At 45.9% G+C, this 26,909-nt stretch overlaps 1 protein-coding gene across 14 annotated transcripts in view; it reads left to right on the forward strand.

The window, feature by feature from the left end:
- LOC140731261 (dynamin-1) overlaps window positions 1-26,909 on the forward strand; it is a 239,995-nt gene that overhangs the window by 84,235 nt on the left and 128,851 nt on the right. For 12 of the 14 annotated variants that reach the window (XM_073052829.1, XM_073052818.1, XM_073052819.1 and 9 more), the window contains exons 3-10: window positions 5,660-5,809; window positions 6,079-6,282; window positions 9,691-9,789; window positions 12,007-12,167; window positions 12,602-12,744; window positions 19,062-19,197; window positions 21,125-21,192; window positions 25,931-26,069. In XM_073052829.1, coding sequence (XP_072908930.1) covers window positions 5,660-5,809; window positions 6,079-6,282; window positions 9,691-9,789; window positions 12,007-12,167; window positions 12,602-12,744; window positions 19,062-19,197; window positions 21,125-21,192; window positions 25,931-26,069 — 1,100 coding nt within the window. The remainder of the gene's footprint in view (window positions 1-5,659; window positions 5,810-6,078; window positions 6,283-9,690; window positions 9,790-12,006; window positions 12,168-12,601; window positions 12,745-19,061; window positions 19,198-21,124; window positions 21,193-25,930; window positions 26,070-26,909) is intronic. The other 2 variants (XM_073052824.1, XM_073052827.1) reach the window with 1 other exon arrangement.

The following is a 26,909-nucleotide window of genomic DNA, read 5'->3' on the forward strand; positions in this document are numbered from 1 at the left end:
ATGCAATGAACTCTCTGAGGTTCTTTATTTGCAATTCTTTCCAACTCCTATCAAATATATTATGTGATCGGAATGTTTCTGAAGGGACTAACATTTCTTCCTGTTGGAAATAGTACTGATGAATGGCCTCGGCTCAAAACGTCAACTGTTTGTTTGTCTCCAGAGATGTTGTCTGACCTGCTGAGTTCCGCTAGCATCTTGTGTGTGTTACTCTGGATTTCCAGCATCTGCAGAATTGCTTGTGTTTATGGCGAATTTTTTTTGCCCTGATTGGAGGTAATGCTGCCTTGAGTCATGGCAGACTTTGTGTTGAAGGGTCTTGTTGGGTAGAGTTTCAGGATAACATCCAGTTATTTAGGTTAAGAGCAGAAATTCAGAGAAGCAAAGGGACTTGGGAGTCGCAGTGCAGGATTCCCCAAAGGTAAACTTGCAGGTTGAATCAGTAGTAAGGAAGGCAAATGCAATGTTAGCATTCATTTCTAGAGGACTGGAATATAAATATTAAGATGTAATACTGAGGCTGTTTCAAGCATTGCTCAGACTGCATTTGGAGTATGATGAGCTGTTTAGGGCCCCATATCTATGAGTGTATGCACTGGCATTGGAGAGGGTCCAGAGGAGGTTTACAAGAAAGATTCTGGGGATGAATATGTTAAAGTGTGAGGAGCGTTCGATAGCTCTGGGCCTGTATTCACCGGCATTTAGAAGAATGAGGGAGGATCTCATTGAAGCCTACCAAATATTGAAATGCCTAGGTAGAATGGACGTGGAGAGGATGTTTCAAAAAAGTGGGAGAGTCTGGGAGAGTATTAGCCTCAAAAGGAAGGTCATTCCTTTAGAACAGGTGAGAATGAATTTCCTTTGCAAGAGGGTGGTGAATCTGTGAAATCCATTGCCAAAGACGGCTGTGGAGGCAAGTCTTTGAGTATATTTAAAGTGAGTTTGATAGGTTCTTGTTTGGTAAAGGTGTCAAGGGAAAAAGGGAAAAACTGGAGTTGAGATGGATAATAAATCAGCTTTGATGGAATGGTGGAGCAGACCTGATAGGCCAAATGGCCTGATTCTGCTCCTCAGCCTTATGGTTTTTTTGGTCACAATGAACTGGTGACATATCTCTACATTGGACAATAGACAATAGACAATAGGTGCAGAAGTAGACCATTCGGCCCTTCGAGCCTGCACCGCCATTTTGAGATCATGGCTGATCAATTACTATCAATACCCGGTTCCTGCCTTGTCCCCATATCCCTTGATTCCCCTATCCATAAGATACCTATCTAGCTCCTTCTTGAAAGCATCCAGAGAATTGGCCTCCACTACCTTCCGAGGTAGTGCATTCTAGACCCCCACAACTCTCTGGGAGAAGAAGTTTTTCCTTAACTCTGTCCTAAATGACCTACCCCTTATTCTCAAACCATGCCCTCTGGTACTAGACTCTCCCAGCATCTGGAACATATTTCCTGCCTCTATCTTGTCCAATCCCTTAATAATCTTATATGTTTCAATCAGATCCCCTCTCAATCTCCTTAATTCCAGCGTGTACAAGCCCAGTCTCTCTAACCTCTCTGCGTAAGACAGTCCAGACATCCCAGGAATTAACCTCGTGAATCTACGCTGCACTTCCTCTACAGCCAGGATGCCCTTCCTTAACCCTGGAGACCAAAACTGTACACAATACTCCAGGTGTGGTCTCACCAGGGCTCTGTACAAATGCAAGAGGATTTCCTTGCTCTTGTACTCAATTCCCTTTGTAATAAAGGCCAACATTCCATTAGCCTTCTTCATTGCCTGCTGCACTTGCTCATTCACCTTCAGTGACTGATGAACAAGGACTCTGAGATCTCTTTGTATTTCTCCCTTACCCAACTCTACACTGTTCAGATAATAATCTGCCTTCCTGTTCTTACTCCCAAAGTGGATAACCTCACACTTATTAGCATTAAACATCATCTGCCAAGTATCTGCCCACTCACCCAGCCTATCCAAGTCACCCTGAATTCTCCTAACATCCTCATCACATGTCACACTGCCACCCAGCTTAGTATCATCAGCAAATTTGCTGATGTTATTTTCTATGCCTTCATCCAAATCATTAACGTAAATGGTAAACAGCTGTGGTCCCAATACCGAGCCCTGTGGTACCCCACTAGTCACCACCTGCCATTCCGAGAAACACCCATTCACCGCTACCCTTTGCTTTCTATCTGCCAACCAGTTTTCAATCCATGTCAATGTCTTCCCCCCGATGCCCTGAGCTTTGATTTTACCCACCAATCTTCTATGTGGGACCTTATCAAATGCCTTCTGAAAATCGAGGTACACTACATCCACTGGATCTCCCCCGTCTAACTTCCTGGTTACATCCTCAAAAAACTCCAACAGATTAGTCAAGCATGATTTACCCTTGGTAAATCCATGCTGGCTCGGCCCAATCCTATCACTGCTATCTAGATATGCCACTATTTCATCCTTAATAATGGACTCTAGCATCTTTCCCACCACCGATGTCAGGCTGACAGGTCGATAGTTCTCTGTTTTCTCCCTCCCTCCTTTCTTAAAAAGTGGGATAACATTAGCCATTCTCCAATCCTCAGGAACTGATCCTGAATCTAAGGAACATTGGAAAATGATTACCAATGCATCCGCAATTTCCAGGGCCACCTCCTTTAGAACCCTAGGGTGCAGACCATCTGGACCTGGGGATTTGTCAGCCTTCAGTCCCATCAGTCTTCTCATCAACGTTTCCTTCCGAATGTCAATCTGTTTCATTTCCTCTGTTACCCTATGTCCTTGGCCCATCCATACATCTGGGAGATTGCTTGTGTCTTCCTTAGTGAAAACAGATCTAAAGTACTCATTAAATTCTTCTGCCATTTCTCTGTTTCCCATAACAATTTCACCCAATTCATTCTTCAAGGGCCCAACATTGTTCTTAACTATCTTCTTTCTCTTCACATACCTAAAAAAGCTTTTGCTATCTTCCTTTATATTCCTGGCTAGCTTGCGTTCGTACCTCATTTTTTCTCCCCGTATTGTCTTTTTAGTTAAGTTCTGTTGTTCCTTAAAAACTTCCCAATCATCTGTCCTCCCACTCACCTTAGCTCAGTCATATTTCCTTTTTTTTTAATGCTATGCAATCTCTGACTTCCTTTGTCAACCACTGTGGCCCCTTTCCCCCCTTTGAATCCTTCCTTCTCTGAGGGATGAACTGATTTTGCACCCTGTGCATTATTCCCAAGAATACCTGCCATTGCTGTTCCACTGTCTTTTCTGCTAGGCTATCCGTCCAGTCAACTTTGGCCAGCTCCTCCCTCATGGCTCCATAGTTTCCCCTGTTCATCTGCAACACTGACACCTCCGAGCTGCCCTTATCCTTCTCAAATTGCAGATAAAAGCTTATCATATTGTGATCACTACCTCCTAATGGCTCCTTTACTGCGAGATCGCTTATCAAATCCTGTTCATTACATAACACTAAATCCAGAATAGTCTTGTCCCTGGTCGGCTCTCGTACAAGCTGTTCCAAGAATGCATCCCGTAGGCACTCCACAAACTCCCTATCCTGTGGTCCAGCACCAACCTGATTCTCCCAGTTCACCTGCATGTTGAAATCCCCCATAACTACTGCGACATTACCTTTGCCACATGCCAATGTTAACTCCCTATTCAACTTGCACCCAATATTGGTATTGGTGGTGCTTTTGCCTGGCCCAGCTGCCCTTGGTTACCTTGGTGGTGGAGATGAGAGTTGCAGGAAAGTTGGCCTCAGGGTGTTGCTACTCACTCATTTTGCTGACCCCTTCGTTCCCTCCTGTGCAGTTCACACAAGGCCAAGGTGCTCCCAACCCACAGCAACACAGATGTGGGTGAGGTGGGTCATTTGCTACTGGGAACATTGTGAACATCGAGGAAATGCAACACAAAATCAACTCAGTCTTGTTTTTATATATATGATGTATGTGTGTGTGTAATTAGATATGCCATTTGATTCTATTTGCAAAGCTCTTACAGCCTAAGACCACGGTCTTATTTAAGCCACACATGGAATTTATGAAACCTGACCATTCGGCCCTTTTATCTAGGTTGGTATGTCTGTTTGGTGCTCCTTTACTTTCCAGGTTTCCCTTTCCTCTCTCATGTGCTTATCAGCTGCCACAACTTCACCAAAACTATTCACCTCAAATCTTCCCCGGTGCCAACATCAATATTTGGAACCTCTCTCAGTGGAAAATCTTCTGGGCTCTTTGTTGGATGTGTATACTTTATGGCTGATGGTTAAGGACCATTCTGCTGGGCAGAAACCTCTTCTCTGAGCCACCAAACTCTTCAGTTTGCTCCTTAGCTTTCTGTTTACCAGAGTGAAAAGTTCCAACCTGTTCAACCTCTTCCTGAAACATCACGTGTAAAATTATGTTTAAAAAATACATCAGTTGTTTGTATATTCTGGGATCTTATAAAATCCAAAACTTAAAGGTTCAATTAATTTAGACATTGTGAAAATAATCAAAGTCCAAAGTCAGAGGTTAAAGGAAAATTTATTATCAAAGTACAGATATGTCACCATATACAACTCTGAGATTCATTTCCTTTTTGTGTGCATACTCAATAAATCCATGGAATAATAATCATAATAGAATCAATGAAGGACCACCCTGCTAGCCGATCGACCAGTGTGAAAAAGACAAGCTATGCAAATACAAAAAAATGGAAATATTAATAATGATAATAAATAAATAAGCAATAAATATTGAAGAGTCCTTGAGAGTGAGTGCTAGACATTGAGTTCCAGATCAGAAGTATGCTCATGCAGTTCTTTACCAAGGAAAACTGTCTGATTCTGGCAGTGGGAACACTTTAATGATGGGGCAAGTGAAGTTAAGTGAAATAACCTCTGTGGAGTTTATGTGAATTCCTGCCGGAACTCCAAAAGGAAAAGTTCTTCAGCCCTTCTGTGGAGAGTGGAAAATGGACTGCTGAGTCCTCTAATCTTCCCCTGGGATCTCTGTGAAAAGTGCACCAGTTATCTGAGGGCAGGATCAAAAGCACCTCACATTAATGCAGTATTTTAAATCCAGCAAAGCATGGAATTGAACCTGGGTGTAATGGTAATCTCCTCCCCCTCCTCTGCTGCACTCATTGGCCAATACCCTGGTAACATTCTACGTATGTAGGCTGGAAGGATGGGCACTGGGTGAGATCATGTTGGCCTTCAGGCTTGTAGGCCTGTGCCCTATCAAAGTATGGTATGTTAGACAGTGGTCAAATCCCAACACCGAATGAAGGAATTTAAGTTGAGTTACTTAACTAAGCCTGCAATAGAAAGTTAGTGACAATGATGTTGACCACAGACCAGATGAATAACTTCACTATTATCCTACAGGGAAGTATTTCTACTGCCCTTCTCCAATCTGGCTTAGCTGAGACCCCAAACTACAGCAATGTGGTTGATGTGGAAGCCCTATTGACTTCATGCCAGATAGGGAGGGGCAATAATGTTGGGTTTCTCACAGACTGTCAATGAGAATTAAATCTGTGGAGGGAAAGATGGTCAAATCAGAGTGGAAGTGAATGAACTAGAAGATACCAAACCTGGTCAAGGTTGTCTAACCTCTTCAGACTGTTCAAATTTGCATCATTGTGTTTGTGTTTAAATCTCTAGAGTATGCAGAGTTCTTGCATTGCAAAGGGAAGAAGTTCACAGACTTTGATGAAGTGCGGCAGGAAATCGAGCAGGAGACAGATCGGGTGACAGGCAGCAACAAGGGGATATCACCCATTCCAATCAACCTGAGGGTCTACTCACCAAATGGTAGGTGTGGAGACCCTTCTCTCAGTGATATGGGAACGAAATGGATGTGATCTGTCTGATGTGTTCTGCATTTCTACTCTTCAAGATTTCTTTGCGACTGAACTCTTTTCTTTCATTTATTCCTTTATTCCAGCGACATTTTCCAGTGGTTCTAATCGATGCAATCTCGTACATATTTTATGTTGTTAATGTTTCAGTTTGAACCAATTTGCTTGGGTGGAAAGCGCAAGTCGCTGTTGAGGTCTAAACTTTTTCTTCTCTTTCTTCAGTCCTTAACCTGACACTGATTGACCTCCCTGGGATGACCAAGATTGCTGTGGGTGACCAGCCCCTGGATATTGAGTTCCAGATCAGAGATATGCTCATGCAGTTCGTTACCAAGGAAAACTGTCTGATTCTGGCAGTGTCCCCTGCCAACTCTGACCTGGCCAACTCTGATGCCCTGAAGATAGCCAAAGAGGTTGATCCACAAGGTACTCTTCTATCATTTTGATTTGATACATAGAGAAATAGGCTCCACAAACAGGTTATTTGGACCCCAGGTCTTGCCTCATCATGTTGCTGCTAAGGACTGAGAGTTATACTTGCAGTACAGATTGGTAGGTATGATGTTGTAGGCATCCCTGAATCATGGCTGAAAGCAGATTGCAGCTGGGAGCTTAATGTCCAAGGATACACATTGTATTGAAAGGACAGGCAGGAAGGCAGAGGGGGCGGCATTGCTCTGCTGGTAGAAAATGAAGTCAAATCTTTAGAAAGAGTTGACATAGGATCTGAAGATATTGGATTATTGTGGATAGCCCTAACAAACTGCAAGGGTAAAAAGACCCTGATGAGAGTTGTATACAGACCCCCAAACAGTAGTAAGGATGTTCCCTACAAATTACAATGGGAGTTAGAAAATACATGCCAAAAGGGCAACATTACAATAGTCATGGGGGATTTCAATATGCGGGTAGATTGGGGAAAGTCAGGTTGGTGCTGGATTCCAGGAAGGGGAATTTCCAGAATGCCTATGAGATGGGTTTTTAGAGCAGCTCGTGGTTGAGCCCACCAGGAGATCAGTTATTCTGGATTAGATGTTGTGCAATGAACCAGAATTGATTAAAGACCTAAGGTAAAATAACTCTCAGGGAAAAGTGATCATAATATGATCGAATTCACCCTAAAATTTGAAAAGGAGACACTAAAGTCAGATTATCTATATTACAGTGGAGTAAAGAAAATTACAGAGGCATGAAAGAGGGGTTGGCCAAAATTGATTGGAAAAGAACACTGGCGGGGATGATGGCAGATCAACAATGGCTGGAATTTCTGGAAGCAATTCAGAAGGCACAGGATATATACATCCCAAAGAGGAAGAAGTATTCTAAAGGAAAGATGACAGACCTGTGGCTAACAAGAGAAGTCAAAGCCAACATAAAAGCTAAAGAGAGGGCATATAATAGAGCAAATATTAGTGAAAAGTTAGAGGATTGGGAAGCTTTTAATACCCAACAGAAGGCAACTAAAAAGTCATTAAGAAGGTAAAGATGGAATACAAAAGTAAGCTAGTTAATAATATGAAAGAAGATACCAAAAGTTTCTTCAGATATATAAAATGTAAGAGAGAGGAAAAAGTGGATATCAGGCCACTGGAAAATGAAGCTGGAGAGGTAGTAATGGGGGGGGGGGGGAATGAAATGGCAGATGAACTGAATAAATATTTTGCATCAGTCTTCGCTGTGGAAGACTGTCAGAAGTTTCAGGTGTCAGGGTTTGCGAACTGTGTGAAGTTAGCATAACTAGAGAGAAGGTTCTTGGGAAACTGAAAAGTTTGAAGTCACTTGGACCAGATGGTGTACACCCCAGGGTTCTGAAAGAGGTGGCTGAGAGATCATGGAGGCATTAGTAAAGATCTTACAAGAATCACTAGATTCTGGAATGGTTCTGGAAGATTGGAAAATGTCACTCCACTCTTCAAGAAGAGAGGGAGGCAGAGGAAAGGAAATTGTGGGCTAGTTAGTCTGACCTCAGTAGTTGGGGGGGATGCTGGACTTGATTGCAAAAGATGAAGTTTCAGGGTACTTGGAGGCACAAAATAGGCTGTAGTCAGCATGGTTTCCTCAAGGGAAAATCTTGTCTGACAAATCTGTTGAAATTCTTTGATGAAATAACGAGCAGGATAGATAAAGGAGAATCAGCTGTTTGTTTGTACTCGGATTTTCAGAAGGCCTTTGACAAGGTGCCACACATGAGGCTGCTTAACAAGCTACAAGCCCATGGTATTACAGGAAAGACTCTAGCACGGATAAAGCAGTGGCTGATTGGCAGGAGGCAAAGAGTGGGAATAAAGGGAGCATTTTCTGCTGGCTGCCGGTAACTAGTGGTGTTCCAAACGGGTCTGTGTTGAGACTGATTCTTTTTATGTTTTATGTCAATGATTTAGATGATGGAATTGATGGCCTTGTTGCAAAGTTTGCAGTCAATATGAAGATAGGTAGAGGGGCAGGTAATTTTAAGGAAGTAGAGAGGTTACAGAAGGACTTAGACAGATTAGGAGAATGAGCAAAGAAATGGCAGATGGAATACAATGTCGGGAAGTGTACGGTCATGCATTTCGGTAGAAGAAATGAAAGGGTTGACTGTTTTCTAAATGGAGAGAAAATACAAAAACTGAGGTGCAAATGGACTTGGGAGTCCTTGTGCACGATTCCCTAAAGGTTAATTTGTAGGTTGAAGAAGGTAAATGCAATGTAAGCATTAATTTCAAGAGGACTAGAATATAAAAGCAAGGATGTAATGTTGAAACCTTATAAAGCACCAGTGAGGCTTCACTTGGAGAGTTGTGAGCAGGTTTGAGCCCCTTATCTGAGAAAGGAAGTGCTGAAACTGGAGAGGGTTCAAAGGAGGTTCATGAAAATGATTCCAGGATTGAATGGCTTGTTATATGAAGAGCGTTTGATGGCTCTGGGCCTATATTCACTAGAATTCAAAAGAATGAGGTGTGACCTCATTGAAATCTATTGAATGGTGTAAGGCCTTGATAAAGTGAATGTGGAGAGGATAGTTCCAGACATAGACTCAGGGTAGAGAGGTGTACTTTTAGAATTCTTTAGCCAGAGTGTGGTGAATCTGTGGAATTCTTTGCCACAGGCAGCTGTCAAGTCCAAGTTTTTATGTATATGTAAGGCAGAGGTTGATGGATTCTTGTTTGGTCAGGGCCTGAAGGGATAAGGAGAGAAGGCAGGAGATTGGTGCTGAGAGGAGTATTGGATCAGCCATGATGAAATACCAGAGCAGACGATGGGCCAAATGGCCTAATTTTGCTTTGGTATCTTATGCTCTTAGGTTATGAGACACAAAGGGGCAACAAATCCATCCTTCCATCGCCTTCCAGGCACTGGGCTGCAGTGGAAGGAGCCATTGTGGGGGGGTGAGAGGTAATGGTTTTGTGTATAGTGAAGGCTGGTGAGATATTCCACAGCCCTCACTGTGTGGGGCCTGGCCAGGCAAATGGGAGAACCTAAGACCAGAGGGCACAGCTTCAGAATAGATTTGCGTCCCTTTAGAACAGAGATGAGGAGAAAGTTCATCAGTTGGAGGGTGGTGAATCTGTGGAATTAATTGCCACAGACTGCTGTGGAGGCTAAGTCATTGGGGTTATTTAAAGTGGATGTTGATAGTTCTGTGATTAGCAAGGGTGCCTGAGGTTACGGAGAGAAGGTAAGTGAATGGGATTGAGAGGGAAAACAAGTTAGCCATGATTGAGTGGCGGATCAGATCATGATGGGCCTAAATTGGCTCTTATGTTTTATGGTTTTGTAACCTAAACAGTTCTACATGGCAGGCGTGACCCTGGGACGTGCTTTTGGACTGACATCTCTTTTGTCCATGCCTAGGCCTACGCACAATCGGTGTCATCACAAAGCTGGACTTAATGGATGAAGGAACAGATGCCCGTGACATCCTGGAGAACAAGCTCTTACCCTTGAGACGAGGTAAACACCACTCTATTGCCTTCTAGTTTAAACCTCCTTTGTCAGCGTAATGCTCTGTGAACTCATTGAGATATATTAACCCAGGCTCGAGGGCAGGTTTGCTGTTTCCAGCCACTCCTCCTTACCTTCTGCTGTCATCTTCCCCTTAGCTGCTTCTTGTTTCTTGTTTTAATTCTTTCTGTCTCTCTAGCCCACCTGTCATTTCTCTTGGCCCAAATCAAAAAGAACTGTTCATGGTAATCTGTCATGTCGATGCTTTATGGGCTCCTGAAATGTGTTGTTCTGACTCTTGTCTCTGCCTATTTATTTCATTATTTAGAGGTTCAGTACAGTAACAGGCCCTTCTGGCCTACTGAGCCTGCCAAGCACAATAGCACCATTGACCAATTAACCTACTAACCTGTATGTTTGGGAAGGTGGAGGAAACTGGAGCCCCTGGAGGGAACCCGGACAGTCACAGGGAGAACATTTGAACTGTTTATAGACAGCGACGTGAATTGAACCCGGGGCACTGGCACTGCGATGCGTTGTGCTAACTGCTACACCAGCATGTTGCTCTTTTCACTTGCCGTAGCTGTGTACTCTTCCACAGAACAGGCAACTCTCTGCTGAAACCCCCCAAGCTCCCTGCAAGTAACCATTGACCCAAATGGCTTCTGAAGGAAAGAAAGGCTTGCATTTTTTTCCAGGACTTCCCAGGGTCCACGACAGCTGATGAAGCATGGTTCCAATGTAGACTGCAGGGCCAGCAATTTGTTTCAGCAACACCAGAGATAATTCTCTTCTTCCAGGGATAACTCTCCTTGGGGGATGTTACGTGTCATCAGGATAGAGCAGCCTAGGATTAGGTCTAACATCTCATCCAAAGACACTCGTGCTCCACTGGGATGCCAGCTGAGATTAGTTTGCTATGTTTTCTCAAATGAGGCTTGAAATCCATGATTAAGGTGAGAGTCTGACCACCAATTGGAGGCTCGTCGCCATGAAGTGCAGGGTGGGAGCACTGTGGGAAATGGAGGCCCCCATGGCTGAGCTGGTCTGCTGACTGCTGGGGTGAAAGTTAGAGGTGGAAGTCAGTCAGCAGGCCCGTTGGAGGTGTGGTGTCACCATGAAGTGCAGGGTGGGAGCACTGTGGGAAATGGAGGCCCTCATGGCTGAGCTGGTCTGCTGACTGCTGGGGTGAAAGTTCGAGGTGAAAGTCAGTCAGCAGGCCCGTTGGAGGTGTGGTGTCAAGGTCTGACTTCTCAGGCATTTGACTTTCTGTGGAATGTAGCTATCCTGGGTGGAGCCTTTACCTCAGCCCCTTGCTCAGGTCCACGGTGAGCTCCTGCACGCTGCCACCTTCTCCAGTGGAGCGAGGTGGTCACTTGGGACTGAAATAGAAACATGGAAACCCCAGGGGAATCACATGGAGCCAAGCAGGATGAGAATGGGAGGCTTGCTCGTCAATAGGATACAGGAGAATCGGCTCTGATTCTGCTTTAGAGATAACCCTTGGAATGGGGTGGGATGCTGCGGTTAATACAGTGTGCCTCTCCTCTTTGTTTCAGCCCTGGCCACCTAGGGAAATATCAGTGAAAATCCCTTGTGGAACTCATGGGCAAAAATCCAACAACTGTCCCTGACGAATTGAGTCCGGACGAAGGGTCTCGACCCGAAACGTCGACAGCGCTTCTCCCTATAGATGCTGCCTGGCCTGCTGTGTTCCACCAGCATTTTGTGTGTGTTGCTTTAATTGTCCCTGTTCCCTCCCTTCTGTCTGAAAGACCGGGGGTGGGGGTTCACGTCCGTGGAATCTTGGAGAACTATGCAACGTTGTCATGTAATCACTCTCCATGTACTCACCTTAATGCCATCCGGTCAGGTGGCTGGTTGTACTCCGGGAAGGGGTAGATGTGGTATGGTGGTTAGGAGACCCACCCCACAAAGTGGAGATTCCCTACGGTTGACAGGGCAGAATCCTTAGCCAGAGCTTCCTGCTCCACTTGCTGGGGGTCTGGAGCAGAATTCAACCCTGGATCCTCCGGAGTTTGAGGCAGGAGCTAGAAACCAAGCCCAGGGCTCGGTCAGTGAAGGGGTGCCAGTGTTGAGTAACCACACCTCTCACCTGCAGTGCAGTGGGCCAGACCTGGCCTGGCCCACCACACCTCTCACCTGCAGTGTGGTGGGCCAGACCTGGCCTGGCCCTGACATCACTCCTTCTATCCTTTCCTTTAGGTTACATCGGGGTGGTGAACAGAAGCCAGAAGGACATTGATGGGAGAAAAGACATCCAAACTGCTTTGGCAGCTGAGAGAAAATTCTTCCTTTCACATCCGGCCTACCGGCACATGGCAGACCGCATGGGGACACCTTACCTCCAGAAGGTCCTCAATCAGGTAATGCCCTCTTGGCTTCCTCCGCAGATGGCAGAGACCCCTGGAGCTCTTCCAGACACAGAGGAGGACTATGGGTTTGGAGGCACTCCGAGGTTGTACTGGAATCTCAGGGAATGAGTTAGCTTTTGCACAATGGTGCATGCAACACTAGAGAGAAAGGTGAAAGGGGAATAATGAAAGATTGTTTTCTCTAGACCAATTTTATTTATAAATTCTTAATTGAGGCAGGAGAAAATAAGAGGTGGCCAGGCTTGGGAGTCTGAGGAATGAATGGAGCCTAACTTAGAGGATTATGGATCAGAAGGCCTGTCTGTGACCTTAGCACAGATGTAGACCAGTCTGAGATTTTAGCACAGATGTAGACCGGTCTGTGACCTTAGCACAGATGTTGACTGTGCTCCCATCACTTCTCTGTATCACTCTCCCTTCAACAGCAATTGACGAACCACATCAGAGATACACTGCCTGCCCTTCGCAACAAACTGCAGAGCCAGCTGCTGTCCATTGAGAAAGAGGTGGACGAATACAAGAACTTCCGTCCCGATGATCCTTCCAGGAAAACCAAAGCACTGCTCCAGTAAGTATTGCTCACACACCACACTACTGCTAACACCAGGGATTCACTCCAAAAACTTCCCCTTAGCCTTTTCCTTTTTCAGTCAACCTCCTATCGATGGCCCCACCAATCTCTATTCAGCCATCCAACCCTACAAGATCTCCACTTTCCTCTGACTCTAGTCTTGAGCATCAGCCACTCTTTCACCCAAAACTAAATAGGGTGAACATGAGGAAATCTGCAGATGCTGGAAATTCAAACAACACACACAAAATGCTGGTGGAACGCAGCAGGCCAGGCAGCATCTATAGGAAGAAGCATTGTCGACGTTTCGGGCCAAGACGAGACGAAGGGTCTCGGCCCAAAACGTCGACGGTGCTTCTTCCTACAGATGCTGCCTGGCCTGCTGTGTTCCACCAGCATTTTGTGTGTGTTGACTAAATAGGGTGATCAAGTTTGGGATTTTTGTTGAACTCTTGGCTCTGGAGTTCCCCAACTAAATCTCTTCAACTCTCCCTTCCTCTAAAGGCATCTTTAAAACTTACTTAATTGATGAATCTTTTAATTTCCTTTCTCAGTGTTTTCTCCCATGAGTAATACGCTGTGGCATTACCTTAATCATGTTGTTCTTCCATGTCTGTGTAGGTTTAGTACCTGACCTTACAGTTCAGGAGAGTCACTGGTGTGCCTCTTTCTCAGCAATGTAACATCTCAGCAGACGTTCCATTTACACCAGTAGCTTAAAGACTCAATGTGTCAATAGTTGCAAACAGACTGTTCTTTTTTCGTTCCTGTGGGTTTGCAAAGTCATTACAGATCCTTGTCGATGTCTGTTGTATTATCAGGGTGTAGCGATGTGCTACACACAGCGCTGAAATAACGACACGCAGTCGGTAAGCCGTTTCGAGACGAGTTTATTCAAACTTCGCGGCGCTGGCATTTAACCCCTAGTGCCCGCCCTCTCCGGGCGGAAATGACATCAGAGGTGCATTACCAAAGTCTTTCCCCGCGCGCTGGCTATTTGTGAGCCGGTTCGCCTGCTCAGAAAGTGGGTCGCCACATAACTCCCCCCCCAGAACCGGCGATACACCCCCCCCGATGTCCACAGTCTGGATCAGCCTCTGTTTGGGAGGTCTGCCTCTGCGTCGCTGTGTCTGAACCTCGACCGGCTGCGCCAAGTCCACATGGGCTGGTTTGAGTCAGTCCACCATGAAAACCTCCTCTTTCCCCCCAATGTCCAGAATGTATGTGGACCCGTTGTTGTTGATCATCTTGAACGGCCCCTCATACGGCTGCTGTAGCAGTGCCCGGTGTCCGCCCCTTCGTACAAACACAAACTTACAGTTCTGCAGGTCTTTGGGTACATGGGTCCGTGCTGTGAAGTCGGTACGGGGGCCAGGTTGCCGAGCCTTTCGCGTAGTCTGTCCAGGATTGCTGCGGGTTCTTCCTCTTGCCCCCTTGGGGCTGGTATGAACTCTCCTGGGACAGCCAGGAGTGCGCCGTACACTAACTCCGCCGACGAGGCGTCCAGATCCTCTTTGGGCGCTGTACGAATTCCAAGCAGGACCCAGGGAAGCTCGTCCACCCAGTTAGGTCCTCTCAGGCGGGCCATGAGAGCCGACTTCAAGTGACGGTGGAAGCGTTCCACCAGTCCGTTCGACTGCGGGCGGTAGGCAGTAGTGTGGTGTAGCTGCATTCCCAACAGGCTGGCCACAGCCGACCACAGGCTGGAGGTGAACTGGGCGCCTCTGTCGGAGGTAATGTGGGCCGGTACCCCGAAGCGTGCTACCCAGGTTTGCAATCAGTGCTCGGGCGCAGGAATCGGCAGATGTGTTGGTGAGTGGGACCGCCTCTGGCCACCTCGTGAACCGGTCTACCATAGTTAGGAGGTACCGCGCTCCTTGGGACACTGGTAGGGGGCCCACGATATCCACATGAATGTGGTCGAACCTCCGGTGGGTGGGTTCGAACTGCTGCGGCGGGGTTTTAGTGTGCCGCTGCACCTTGGCTGTTTGGCACTGCACGCACGTTCTGGCCCATTCACTGACCTACTTGCGAAGTCCGTGCCACGCGAACTTGCTGGAGACCAGCCGGACGGTTGTCCTGAGAGATGGGTGCGCCAAACCGTGTATGGAGTCGAAAACTCACCGCCTCCAGGCTGCCGGGACGATGGGGCGAGGTTGGCCGGTAGCCACGTCGCACAGGAGGGTCCTCTCACCTGGGCCTATGAGAAAGTCCTGCAGCTGCAAACCCGAGACTGCGGTCCTGTAGCTGGGCATCTCGTCATCTGCCTGCTGTGCCTCCGCCAGTGCTGCATAGTCCACCCCCAGGGACAGGGCCTGGACAGCTGGTCTGGAGAGTGCGTCCGATATGACGTTGTCCTTTCCTGAGACATGCTGGATGTCCGTCGTGTACTCCGAGATGTAGGACAGATGTCACTGCTGGCGAGCCGACCAGGGATCGGATACCTTCGTGAACGTGAAGGTCAACGATTTGTGGTCCGTGAACACGGTGAACAGCCTGCCTTCTAAGAAGTACCTGAAATGCCGGGTTGCCAGATACAGTGCCAACAGCTCCGGTTGAAAGCACTGTGCTTGAGTTTGGGTGGTCGTAGGTGCTTGCTGAAGAACGCCAGGGGTTGCCAGCGCCCCTCGATGAGCTGCTCCAGCACCCCACCGACTGCTGTGTCAGATGCGTCCACCGTGAGTGCGGTCGGAACGTCCATTCTGGGGTGCACCAGCATCGCGGCATCTGCCAAGGCTTCCTTGGCTTTGACGAAAGTGGCCGCGGCCTCCTCGTCCCAAGTAATGTCCTTGCCTTTACCTGACATCAAGGTGTACAAAGGGCGCATGATACGGGCTGCTGAGGGGAGGAAACGGTGGTAGAAGTTCACCATACCAACGAACTCCTGCAGGCCTTTGACCGTGTTGGGCCGGGCAAAGTGGCAGATTGCGTCTACCTTGGCGGGCAGAGGTGTTGCCCCGTCTTTGGTAATCCTGTGGCCCAGGAAGTCGATGGTATCGAGACGGAACTGGCATTTGTCCGGGTTGATCGTGTGGCCGAATTCATTCAGGCGGGAGTAGAGCTGGTGGAGGTGGGACAGATGCTCCTGACGACAACTGCTGGCTATAAGGATGTTGTCTAAATAGATGAACGCAAAGTCCAGGTCGTGTCCCACCACATCCATTAGCCACTGGAACGTCTGTGCGGCATTCTTCAGGCCGAACAGCATTCGGAGGAACTCGAACAGGCCAAACGGGGTGATGAGTGCTGTTTTGGGGATGTCTTCAGGGTGCACCGGGATTTGATGGTATCCCCAGACAAGGTCGACTTTGGAAAGGATTCTTGCCCCGTGCAGGTTGGCTGCAAAGTCCTGTATGTGTGGCACGGGGTAGCAGTCTGGAGTGGTAGCCTCGTTCAGTCTGTGGTAGTCGCCGCATGGTCTCCAACCCCCAGCTGCTTTGGGCACCATGTGCAGGGGGGAGGCCCATGGGCTGTTGGACCTCCGTACGATCCCCAATTCCTCCATCCTCTTGAACTCCTCCTTCGCCAGGCAGAGCTTTTCCAGGGGGAGCCTTCGTGCACGGGCGTGGAGGGGTGGTCCCTGGGTCGGGATGTGGTGCTGTACCCCGTGTCTGGGTATGGCTGCCGTGAACTGCGGTGCCAGAATTGATGGAAAGTCCGCCAGGATTCTGGTGAATTCGTTGTCCGACAGTGTGATGGAGTCCAGGTGTGGGGCCGGCAACTTGGCTTCACCCAGGGAGAACGTCTGGAAAGTTTCGGCATGTACCAGTCTTTTCCCTTGCAAGTCGACCAGCAGGCTGTGAGCTCGCAAGAAGTCCGCCCCCAGGAGTGGTTGGGCCACGGCGGCCAGTGTGAAGTCCCACGTGAACCGGCTGGCGCCGAACTGCAGCTGCACTGTGCAGGTGCCATAGGTCCGTATCGAGCTGCCGTTTGCGGCCCTCAGGGTGGGTCCTGGCTGCCTGTTGTGGGTGTCATACCCCGTCGGGGGCAAGATGCTGATCTCCGCTCCGGTGTTGACCAAGAAGCGGCGTCCCGACTGTTTGTCCCAGACGTACAAGAGGCTGTCCTGATGGCCAGTCGCCATAGTCATTAGTGGCAGCTGGCCCTGGCCCTTGCAGGGCGGGCGACAACGGCGGGCTTTTGTGCCCCACCGCTGGTGGTAGAAACACCACTGTTCACTGGCCTCCTCACTCCTGCCTCTGTGTTGTGTGCGCCCCCCTGCTGGGCCTGGCCTGGTCTGCTGTTGGGCGCGTGGCCTGGTAATCTGATGGACGGACGTCACACTCTCCCTCTTGGCTTTGCACCAGCACGTCTGCCCGGGCCGCCACCTTCCGGGGGTTGCTGAAATCTGCGTCGGCCAGCAGCAGATGTATGTCCTCGGGCAGTTGCTCTAGGAACGTTTGCTCGAACATGAGGCAGGGCTTGAGTCCATCAGCCAGGGACAGCATCTCGTTCATCAATGCTGACGGCACTCTGTCTCCCAAACCGTCCAGATGAAGCAGGCGGGCACCCCGCTCATGCCGTGAGAGGCCAAAGGTCCCAATGAGCAGCGCTTTGAATGCTTCATATTTGCCTTCTTCCGGGGGCGACTGTATGAAATCCGCAACCTGGGCGGCCGTCTCCTGGTCAAGGGCACTCACCATGTGGTAGTGACGCGTGGAATCAGAAGATATCTGCCGAATCTGGAACTGGGCTTCTGCTTGGCTAAACCACACACGTGGTCACAGCGTCCAGAAAGTTGGCAGTATTAGCGAAACTGCGTGAACAGATGAAGAGTCGGTCATCTTTGGTCCAAATCCCATTTGGATCATCAGGGTCACCAATGTAGCGTTGTGCTACACACCGTGCTGAAATAACGACACGCAGTCGGTAAGTCGTTTCAAGACTAGTTTATTCAAACTTCGCGGCGCTGGCATTTAATCCCTAGCGCCTGCCCTCTCCGGGCGGAAATGACATCAGAGGTGTATTACCAAAGTCTCTCCCCGCGCGCTGGCTATTTGTGAGCCGGTTCGCCTGCGCAGAAAGTGGCTCGCCACAAGGGGATATTTTCCTGCATTAAGGTGCTTTCCATCTGTTATCATTCAGGGAAGGTTAGACTCCTGTCTTAAATAAACAGCTTTTCCCACTGTTGCTACGCATTTTTGTATCAGTGACTGAAGGCTGACTCAGTTTTTTGCATATTTCAACGAGAGGTCTGCAGAGAAGAAAGTTCAAAGTAAACCTCGAAGTGTTTTAATGTCACCATGAGCTTTGTTTCCTTCCAGGCATTCACAGTAGAACAAAGGCATACAATAGATCAAAGAATAACTAAACACAAAACCATACCAATATGCAAAAGAAGACAAACAAACACCCAAACAAGTACTTAAATGCATAGGTAGATAATTACTGAGAACATGACTTGTAGAGTTCTTGAAATTAAGTCCATAGGTTGTGGAATCAATTCAGTGTTGTGATGAGTGAAGTTATCCATACTGTTCAGGATCCTGATGGTTGAGGGGTAATAACTGTACCTGAACCTGGTGGTATAGAACGTGAGGCTCCTGTACTTCCTTTCCAATGGCAGCAGCGAGCAGAGAGCATGGCCCAAATGGTGGGGGTCCTTGATCATGGATGTTGCTTTTTTGGGGCAGCGCTGCTTGTACATATGCTGAATAGTGGTGAGGCGATTTCCGGGGGAAATGGGAGAGCATCTGTCCGTGCCAGACACAAGAGGCTGAAAATGCTGGAGTTTGGGGTAAGAAAAACAGTCTGCTCAAGGTGACATCTGTCCTTCCAGGTGAAGCAATACTTTACCTGCAAGGCTACGGGGTCATCTTCTGTAAATATTCTCTGTAGGTTCTGCCTGATCTGCTGAGTTCCTCCAGCACTTAATGTGTATTGCTCAAGATTTCCAGTATCTGGTGTTGAAAAAGGGATCTTACATATTGACCATTTCTCTCCCGCTAAGATAGAAACATAGAAAATAGGTGCAGGAGTAGGCCATTCGGCCCTTTGGGCCTGCACCACCGTTCAGTATGATCATGGCTGATCATCCAACTCAGAACCCTGTACCTGCTTTCTCTCCATACCCCCTGATCCCTTTAGCCACGAGGGTCATATCTAACTTCCTCTGCTGCTCAAATCACTGCGTTCCAGCAGTTATTTTCTCTCGCAATCCCACCTGGGCCTCTCAAGAGGCTGTGAAACTTAATGTTTTCAAAGTGCAATCAATAGCCAAAGGTTTTAAAGGATGTCGACAGAGCCAGGCTGGCATTTAAAACAGACAGAGAGATATTCGATGCATGACATGAAGCTTCTTGTTCTTTTGACAGGATGGTTCAGCAATTTGCTGTAGATTTTGAGAAACGCATCGAAGGATCAGGGGATCAGATTGACACCTACGAGCTGTCGGGTGGGGCGAGGATAAACCGAATCTTCCACGAGAGGTTCCCCTTTGAGCTTGTCAAGGTAACTAGAGATGTGGCTTCCCTTGGAGCTGTTTGATCTGTAGCAGTTTGGCTCTCACTAATTTCAAACGGAACCCCTGCTGCTTTCCCGTGTCACTGAGGTGGGGTAACTGTTATGGACCCTGCAGGGTTGTTCCTTCTACTGCTGGAGCAGAGATGTCACTCCTTCTCTGGTGAGATGTACATTAGGGGGGCTGCAACTTGGACACGGACCACCAGTTGGAGCTGGAACAACCACACTGGCTTTGATCCAGCAAAGGGTGTGCTGATAATCATTAATTCTTCAGAAGCTGCAAGTGGAATGAGTAATTTTGTTCCTGGGTCTATTTTAGTCATCTGCTCACCAGTCGTGTCTGTACTCTGCGTACAGTCACTGCCAGACTTATTGGTTCAGGAATACAAGACACCAATGCAGGGCCTTGCACCAGCATCGAGGCCTGCGCAGGTGGAACAGATGCCTCCTGTTGTCGAAATATCAGATGAAATTAGTTTAAGTTTACTGTGTCCCAGTTATATAACTCCATAGTTCGTACAGAGAAAGGTCCAGAATACTGGTCCTCAAAACAATTGTCTGAACATTTCCTGTAATTCTCCACCCTGAAGACTACTAGTAGCATAATTGTAGAGATGAACATGTTTCCACCCACTGTAAATGAACATGTAATTATAGGGTCCACTTAGACCAGCATACTCAGCTCTTTTGCAGACCATCAACCACTTTTCCAAGTCTGGTTGAACTCAAATATAATTTGAATTAATTTTGGATCTCATTGTAGGTGCATTGTTAAATACCACCTCTCTGGCTGCTTCTCAATCGTATCTGATTTTTGGTGATGGGGAACAAACACTAGGCTTCATCAGCTGGTTGTGGACTACACAATTAATCAACTATCTACTCGTTTGTTTTCAGCCATTGGTGTCACAAATTTTGGTTCAGTGACAATCCAGTTGCGTGGAGTCAGTTATTGGCATCTCTGCTCTTGCCCCCTATTTTATGCCACTCCCCATGTGTGCAGAAAGAAGGGGCACTTGTCTCCTGAAGCAGCCTCCTCCACACTGGTGAGACTTTAGGTAGACTGGGGGGACAGCTGTGTTGAGCAACTTTGCTCCATCTGTTAAAAGCAAGATTTTCTGGTGGCCAAACATTTTAATTCCAATTCCTATTCCTATTCTGACATGTTGGTCACGGCCTCCTCTACCTCCATGATGAGGCCATTCTCAGGTTCGAGCAGCAAGATCTCATATTCCATCTCAGTAGCCTCCAATCTGATGGCGTGAGCATCGATTCCTTGAACCTCTGGTAGTTTTCCCCCTCCCCCTTCATTCTTCTTCAATTGCCCACTCTGGCTCCCCTCTTCTCCTCACTAACCTATCACCTCCCCCCAGTGCTCCTCCGCCTTTCCTTTCTCCCACGGTTCACTCTCCTCCTCTGTCAGATTCTGTCTTCTCCAACCCTTTACCTTTTCCACCTATCACCTCCCTGCTTCTAACTTCACTCCTCCTCCCCCACCCACCTGGCTTCACCTGTCACTTCTACCTTGTACTCCTTCCCCTCCCCCCACCTTCTTACTCTGGTTTCAACCCCCCTTCTGTTCCAATCCTGATGAATAGTTTTGTCCCAAAATATCAACTGCTTATTAATTTCCATAGATGCTGCCTGACCTGCTGTGTTCTTCCAGTATTGTGTGTGTACTGCTCTGGATTTCCATCTTCTGTAGAATCTCTTGTGTTTGTGAGCCTGGCTCCAATGTGATGGGGAAGTGGTACTGACCAATGAGGAATGGTCTTGGAGATTCTCTTTGGTATTTGAGTTGTTCTCTCTCTCTCATTCTCTCTGTTCAACACCAATGGGGAGATAACAGTTATAGTTGGAGACAGGATTGTTACTTTCTGCCAGGTTAAAGTGCCTGTGTTATTCTCTGTTTCAGATGGAGTTTGATGAGAAGGAACTGCGACGAGAGATTAGTTACGCCATCAAGAATATCCATGGAATCAGGCATGTATCCATAAAACCTCAAGACTGTCATCTATTTTTGACTATGTACTTTATCACTCTTGCCTTTCTCTTCGAAAAGGTGTCCGTGACTCTAACTAAAGGAAAGGGGTATTCATCTTGGACTTTTCTTTATTCTTGTAAAATGATAGTTTGACAGAAGGGTTCTGTTGAAACTCCTGGTGCTCTGGACCCTTTCTGACAATCTTTCATTATGACGGAGACATAGCCTCCTCGCTGTGTCCATGTGGTGCAATTGAGGACAGAGGAAACCTTGAAGTGATTTTTTTTCAACAATTTCATTTACTTTCCCTTTCTCATCTCCTTTCCCACTTTGGAGAAGAGTATGACAACCTTATATGATGATGGGATTTAAAACTCGTGATTGGGAACAATTAATTGGATTCTGACCAAACCATTTAAAAAATTGCCTATCGTTTAAATGATAAGATTGCGAGAACTAAATGCTCAGCTTTTTCATTACACCAAACCAGTTTAAAAGACAATGACCTTTATTTTGTTTAAAGTGAAGTAGTTCATTAAGCAAATAAAATTTTATGAGAATTGTATAAGTTTCCTGTGTCAATATGTAGGACATTTGAAGGTATTTTTGGATAAGACATCCATCCAGTCCAGGAGAATATTTCAATGGAATCAAAGTTAAACAATGCACCTGCCTAACAAGATAGGCATATGAAGGTATAGGCAGAGAATGGAGGGTTATGGACTTCATGTAGGCAGATAGTGTCTGTTAAGTTAGGCATTAGTTACTAGTTTAATTAGTTCAGCACAACACTGTGGGATGAAGAGCCTGTTTTTGTTGTACTGCTCTTTCCTACTGTAGTGAGTCTCAATTGAAGGGATCCAATGGCTTTATATCTTAATCTGTGGGCTGAATGAGTGGAGCGGATATATTGTGAAGAGTGGGAAAAGGATCTAACTGTCTGAGAGAGAAACAAATCTGGCCTCCCATCTTTAATTTCTATGATTTTGAATTGGATTAATTCAGTCTGAATTAATTAATTAATCCTTCCCTTGGGATTACGAATGCACACTAAGTGCTTGAGGTAACACCAGCCCAGTTCCTGCTGGCCAGAGGTACAAAATAGATGTCATGGTGTAGGACAGAAGACAAACTCCAACATTAAGTAGATACAGCTGGGGAGAACGCCTCTGCTGGAACTGTTTGACACAGAGTGAAATAGGAGACTGCACCATGCCTTGAGTTACTTGTAAGGTCAAAACAAATTTTGTATGATGGAGTTTAGATGAAGATGAAGGAAGATGTTAAGCACCTGCATAGACCAGGTGAACTGAATGGCCTCTGATTGTGCTGCTGTGTTGGTTATCTGTGGCTACTGGAGCTCGATGCTCCACCTAGTGGCAAAGATATGAGGCTACAGATGCTGCTGTTGACAAGGGAGAAACATTTGAGGTGTGACCTGGAGGTGTGATGGAATCAATCTCCTCATAAGATGTGTTTGAAGTGAAGCTCAACTTTAATGTATTACTCTTTTTGAGTACAATAAGGGGGTGATGTGAGGTTCCCACAGTGATGGGATTGCTAATTCCCCCACATCATGATCTATTTTGTTTGGCACACAACACTGAAGTAACTCTGCAAGCAGCCATTTCAGAGCTGATCAGAAATTCTGCTTCATTAGGTTCTGCACCACAGCCGCCCACAGCTGGAGACTGAGCTCTGTTCCATTAATAATACTCTTCAAAATAAAAGTCACTTTTTTATTGAGTTGGAAAGCTGAAATAATCATTACTGCCAAGCAGTGTGTGTCTGCAGCTCTCAGTCCTGACTCCCTTGGTAGCATTCCCACTGAACGATTACTTCAGTTCAATTTTAAAAAATGCCTCCTGTCAAAAACTGCTCCAGGCAGTGGTGATTGTTTTCCAAGGTGAAATCCAGCTTCCTATTCTGGAAAGACTCCACCTGATCCATGGAATAAGGATTGATCATCCTTTTGGGAAATCACTGGTCATGTGGTTTGGACTCTTTCCCTTTTTCTCGCTTTTTCTCATTTTGTTTCTGTAAACTGTTTAGTTTTTCTTTACTTCTCCCATTATTTTTATTCTGTCTCAGCTTTTCTCTCTCTTTCCTAATGATTCCCTTTTCCCCACCTTTGCTTCCATCTCTCTGCATTATTTTTCTCTATTTCTCTCTCTCTCCCTGTTATCCTACTCCCTCTCAGCATTCCCTGCCTCTGGCTTCCCTGTTTTTCTACCCCTTTTGCCTTCTCACCTCCAAATTCTCTCTCTTTTTTCTTCCTGTTGCCCCCTTTTCTTTTGGCCTTTGCCTTCCCCAATCCATCTCTTCTCTTTGCCTCCTTCTGTCTTCCTATACCCCTCTCTTTCTCTCTACTATCCCTTCATACCTTCCCCATCTCTATTTGCCTCTCTCATCCATTCACATCACCACAGTGTGATTTTCTGAGAAGGCTGCCTCCTAACAGTAGCTCAATGGCTGGCAATGAATGGAGTCCACAGAATTATTATGTCTCTGCTTTGCCTCACCGCAGTCAGGCTGGGCAGAGTTTCTGGTGCACTGGATTATGCTTGTGACTGTCTTGTGAGGTGAAGCTTCCGCTTACAGATGTTCCCAGTACATCATTATGTGTTGCATTTATGAATGTTGTTTTAAGTGTGAGTTTCCCATAAAATCTAGCACAGTGAGGAAATAGTTTTCATTTAATGCATGAGCACTGGAAATCAATGCTGGAGCTTTCAGGCCAACCAGAAGAATACTGCTACACACTGAGGCTTGGAAATATTCCCAAATTAAAATAATTCAGTACCTTTTACTGTAGCTCAGTGAGGCAGACAGACCCAGGTTGGTGAGGCTGTCCATCTAAATGCCAGTTGTTAAAAAAAACGTTGGAGAGGACTGTTCATAAAGTTTAAAGTAAAATTATTATCAAAGTGCGTATATGTCACCATATACTAGGCTGAGATTCATTTTCTTGTGGTCATTCACAGTCGAACAAAGAAATTCTATAGAATCAATGAAAAACTATACATAAAGATTGACAATGTGCAAAAGAAGACAAACTGTGTTAATGCAAATTAAACAAATAATAATAACAACTGAATATTAAATAAATAATATTGAGAACCTGAGTAGTAGAGTTGCTGAAAGTGAATCTATAGATTGTGGAATCAGTTCAGTGTTGAGGAAAGTGAAGTTGTCCACTCATCTCTACTCCTGAGGGGTAGAGCAAGAACTTGGTATATCTTTGTCTCAAAGATGTAAACTGAACAGGAGTCAAAGATAGGAGACCGCAGATGCTGCAAACCTGAAATAAAACAAGAAATACTCAGCAGGTCAGCCTAGTTTAATTTTAGAAGTGGCTCACCATTCTCTTTAATATAATTTGCCCTTGAAAATTTGTTTTCAGGGATTTAATCACAATACGTATTACTCCAGGAATTTAAGAGTTTCTGAGGATGCTTCCAACACTGTCAGCTGTTCTATTAGGACAAACTGAAAAATAAGATATTAAATTTTAAGAAAACATTGGGAGGTTCCATTTATTTTAAATTGAATGACTTCTATAGAATTCAAAGGACAATTAGTTTATCTTAAATGATTTGTTTAATTTATTTAATTTAATCTGTCTTATAGTAGGGTTTCAGTTCTGCTGTACTATGCAAATGATCTTAATGTCACAATTGCTTCATTACCTTGTCTCTGACTAATGCTGAAGGAGCGGTTCAATCAGTCTGATCCAGGTAAGGTAGCCACACAAAATAATGGGGCTGATGTAGGACATATCCCTCAATCAATATTTTCACTGGAGATATTGGATATTCAGACTTGCAACTACAACTGCCAAATAGATATTTGTTTGAAACAAGAGTATCCATTCCTATGAGATTCTGATTCTAAATATTGTAAGTAAGTTGATTTATTGTTTTATTTAACTTGTTGAAGAGAACATTTTATTGGTAAGTTAGCTTATTAACCTTTCACCTATTAAGTGTGGATTTCATTCTAGCCCAGAGTGAAGAGCTCGGTGTCTTTCTGGCTTTACATGAAATCAGTTGGGAATCAGCGCCTCCCAGTTACCATTCTTCTTCTTCTTAAGCCCACCACCCCTACCGGGGCATAGGGTGCTGACAGCGGCTCACAGAGTCCTCTATCTTGGGCCACTCTTTCATGTTGTCCCCAGGTGTAGCCCATCTTTACAGATCTTTCCTTTCCCAAGGATGAGGTCTTTGGAGCCTCTGTTGACGTTTCTGTAGCACTAGGTTTTTACAAGATGGGGTTGCTAGCCCCATATCTAACCCTCCTCCTTTTGCAGTTGGGTTTGGGACTACGGCAGAGTTCAGCTACGGTTAGAGTTCATAGTTATATATTAAAAGAAAATGAACACTAATTGGCCATCTTACAACAGGCAACAGAAAGAAACATTGTCAAGGAAAGTTAAGATTTGGTTGGGTTAGAGGTGAAGATAAGGCTAGTATGCAATGTGACAGTCAGCATTCAACTCAGTAGCTAACTCACGTAATCTATACTGAAAGTTATAGGGTGCTGGCACAAGTTACCATTAGTTAACTCTCATCTTGATGTGCTGGCAAACAAGAGAAAGATGGAGCTTCAAATTGGGTTAGATCTCTTGAGAATTGTTGTCCAGGCTGGTCGCATTATTTTTCTAACATTGTACTTTTCTTCTTAAATATTAAGCATGTTTGATGTTCAATATTTTGCCGTTTTTCCTCACTTTGATAGAACGGGGCTTTTCACTCCCGACATGGCATTTGAAACGATTGTGAAAAAGCAGATCTTGAAGATCAAAGAGCCCTGCCTCAAATGTGTGGACATGGTTATCAATGAGTTAATCAGTACGGTTAGGCAGTGTACCAAGAAGGTAATTTGCTGTCATGGAGTCCTGGAAACTTGCTGCCTGCTCTTGGATCTTCAGAGAGTTGCCTATGGGATGGCCTTTGGGTGTTTGGGCTTAGCGAGCGAGTGTAACCTGGCTGCAGGCACACGCTACTATTTCGCCTGCATGTTCACACACAGCACATCTGCCTTAGTTAATATTCGTAACAGTTTTCAGATAAAATAATATCCTTCATGTCAAAATGCCTACTTGACATGAAGGATCGTGTTAATATTGACTGCTTTAAAATGGAGCTGAAAATGACTGTGAAACGCAGATGCCTGAGCACAATGCTTTCCTAACTTGTTCCATTAACTGCTTTCTTTTACAATAACAACTTGCCTTTTAGAGCAACTTTCCAAATTGCTTTAGGGAATTGTGGGTGCAAAAAATTGACACAGAGCCAAAGGGGATGGGACAGGTTAGATTTAAGAGGAAATTTATGAGGATGGCTGATTCTTCAGGTTTGGGGGTTCAGCTGACAGCTAACAACCCTGAGTGGTCCAAAAAGAAAATTGTTACGGAAACAGCAATAAAGAATCCTTCTTCACCTGTGTGCGACAATATGGACAGACACTGTTGGAGGACCTTCATTGCTGCCCTAAATGACAGCCGTGTAACGGGCAGTAGGCAAGTTACAAGGATGGGAAGGAAATGTTTACGAAGATGGGTACTGGGGCAGATGAAAGCACATCAATCAGAGACAGAACTAAGAAAATCTGGAATGCATTTGAAATAAGGGAATGTAGAGTTCCTGAGGATTACTGCAGAGCTTGCAAGGGGGAAAACTGAGAGAAGAGATTAGAAAACAGAATTTCACCTCAT

This window comes from Hemitrygon akajei, chromosome 7 (genome assembly GCF_048418815.1).
Source record: "Hemitrygon akajei chromosome 7, sHemAka1.3, whole genome shotgun sequence".
NCBI lineage: Eukaryota > Metazoa > Chordata > Chondrichthyes > Myliobatiformes > Dasyatidae > Hemitrygon > Hemitrygon akajei.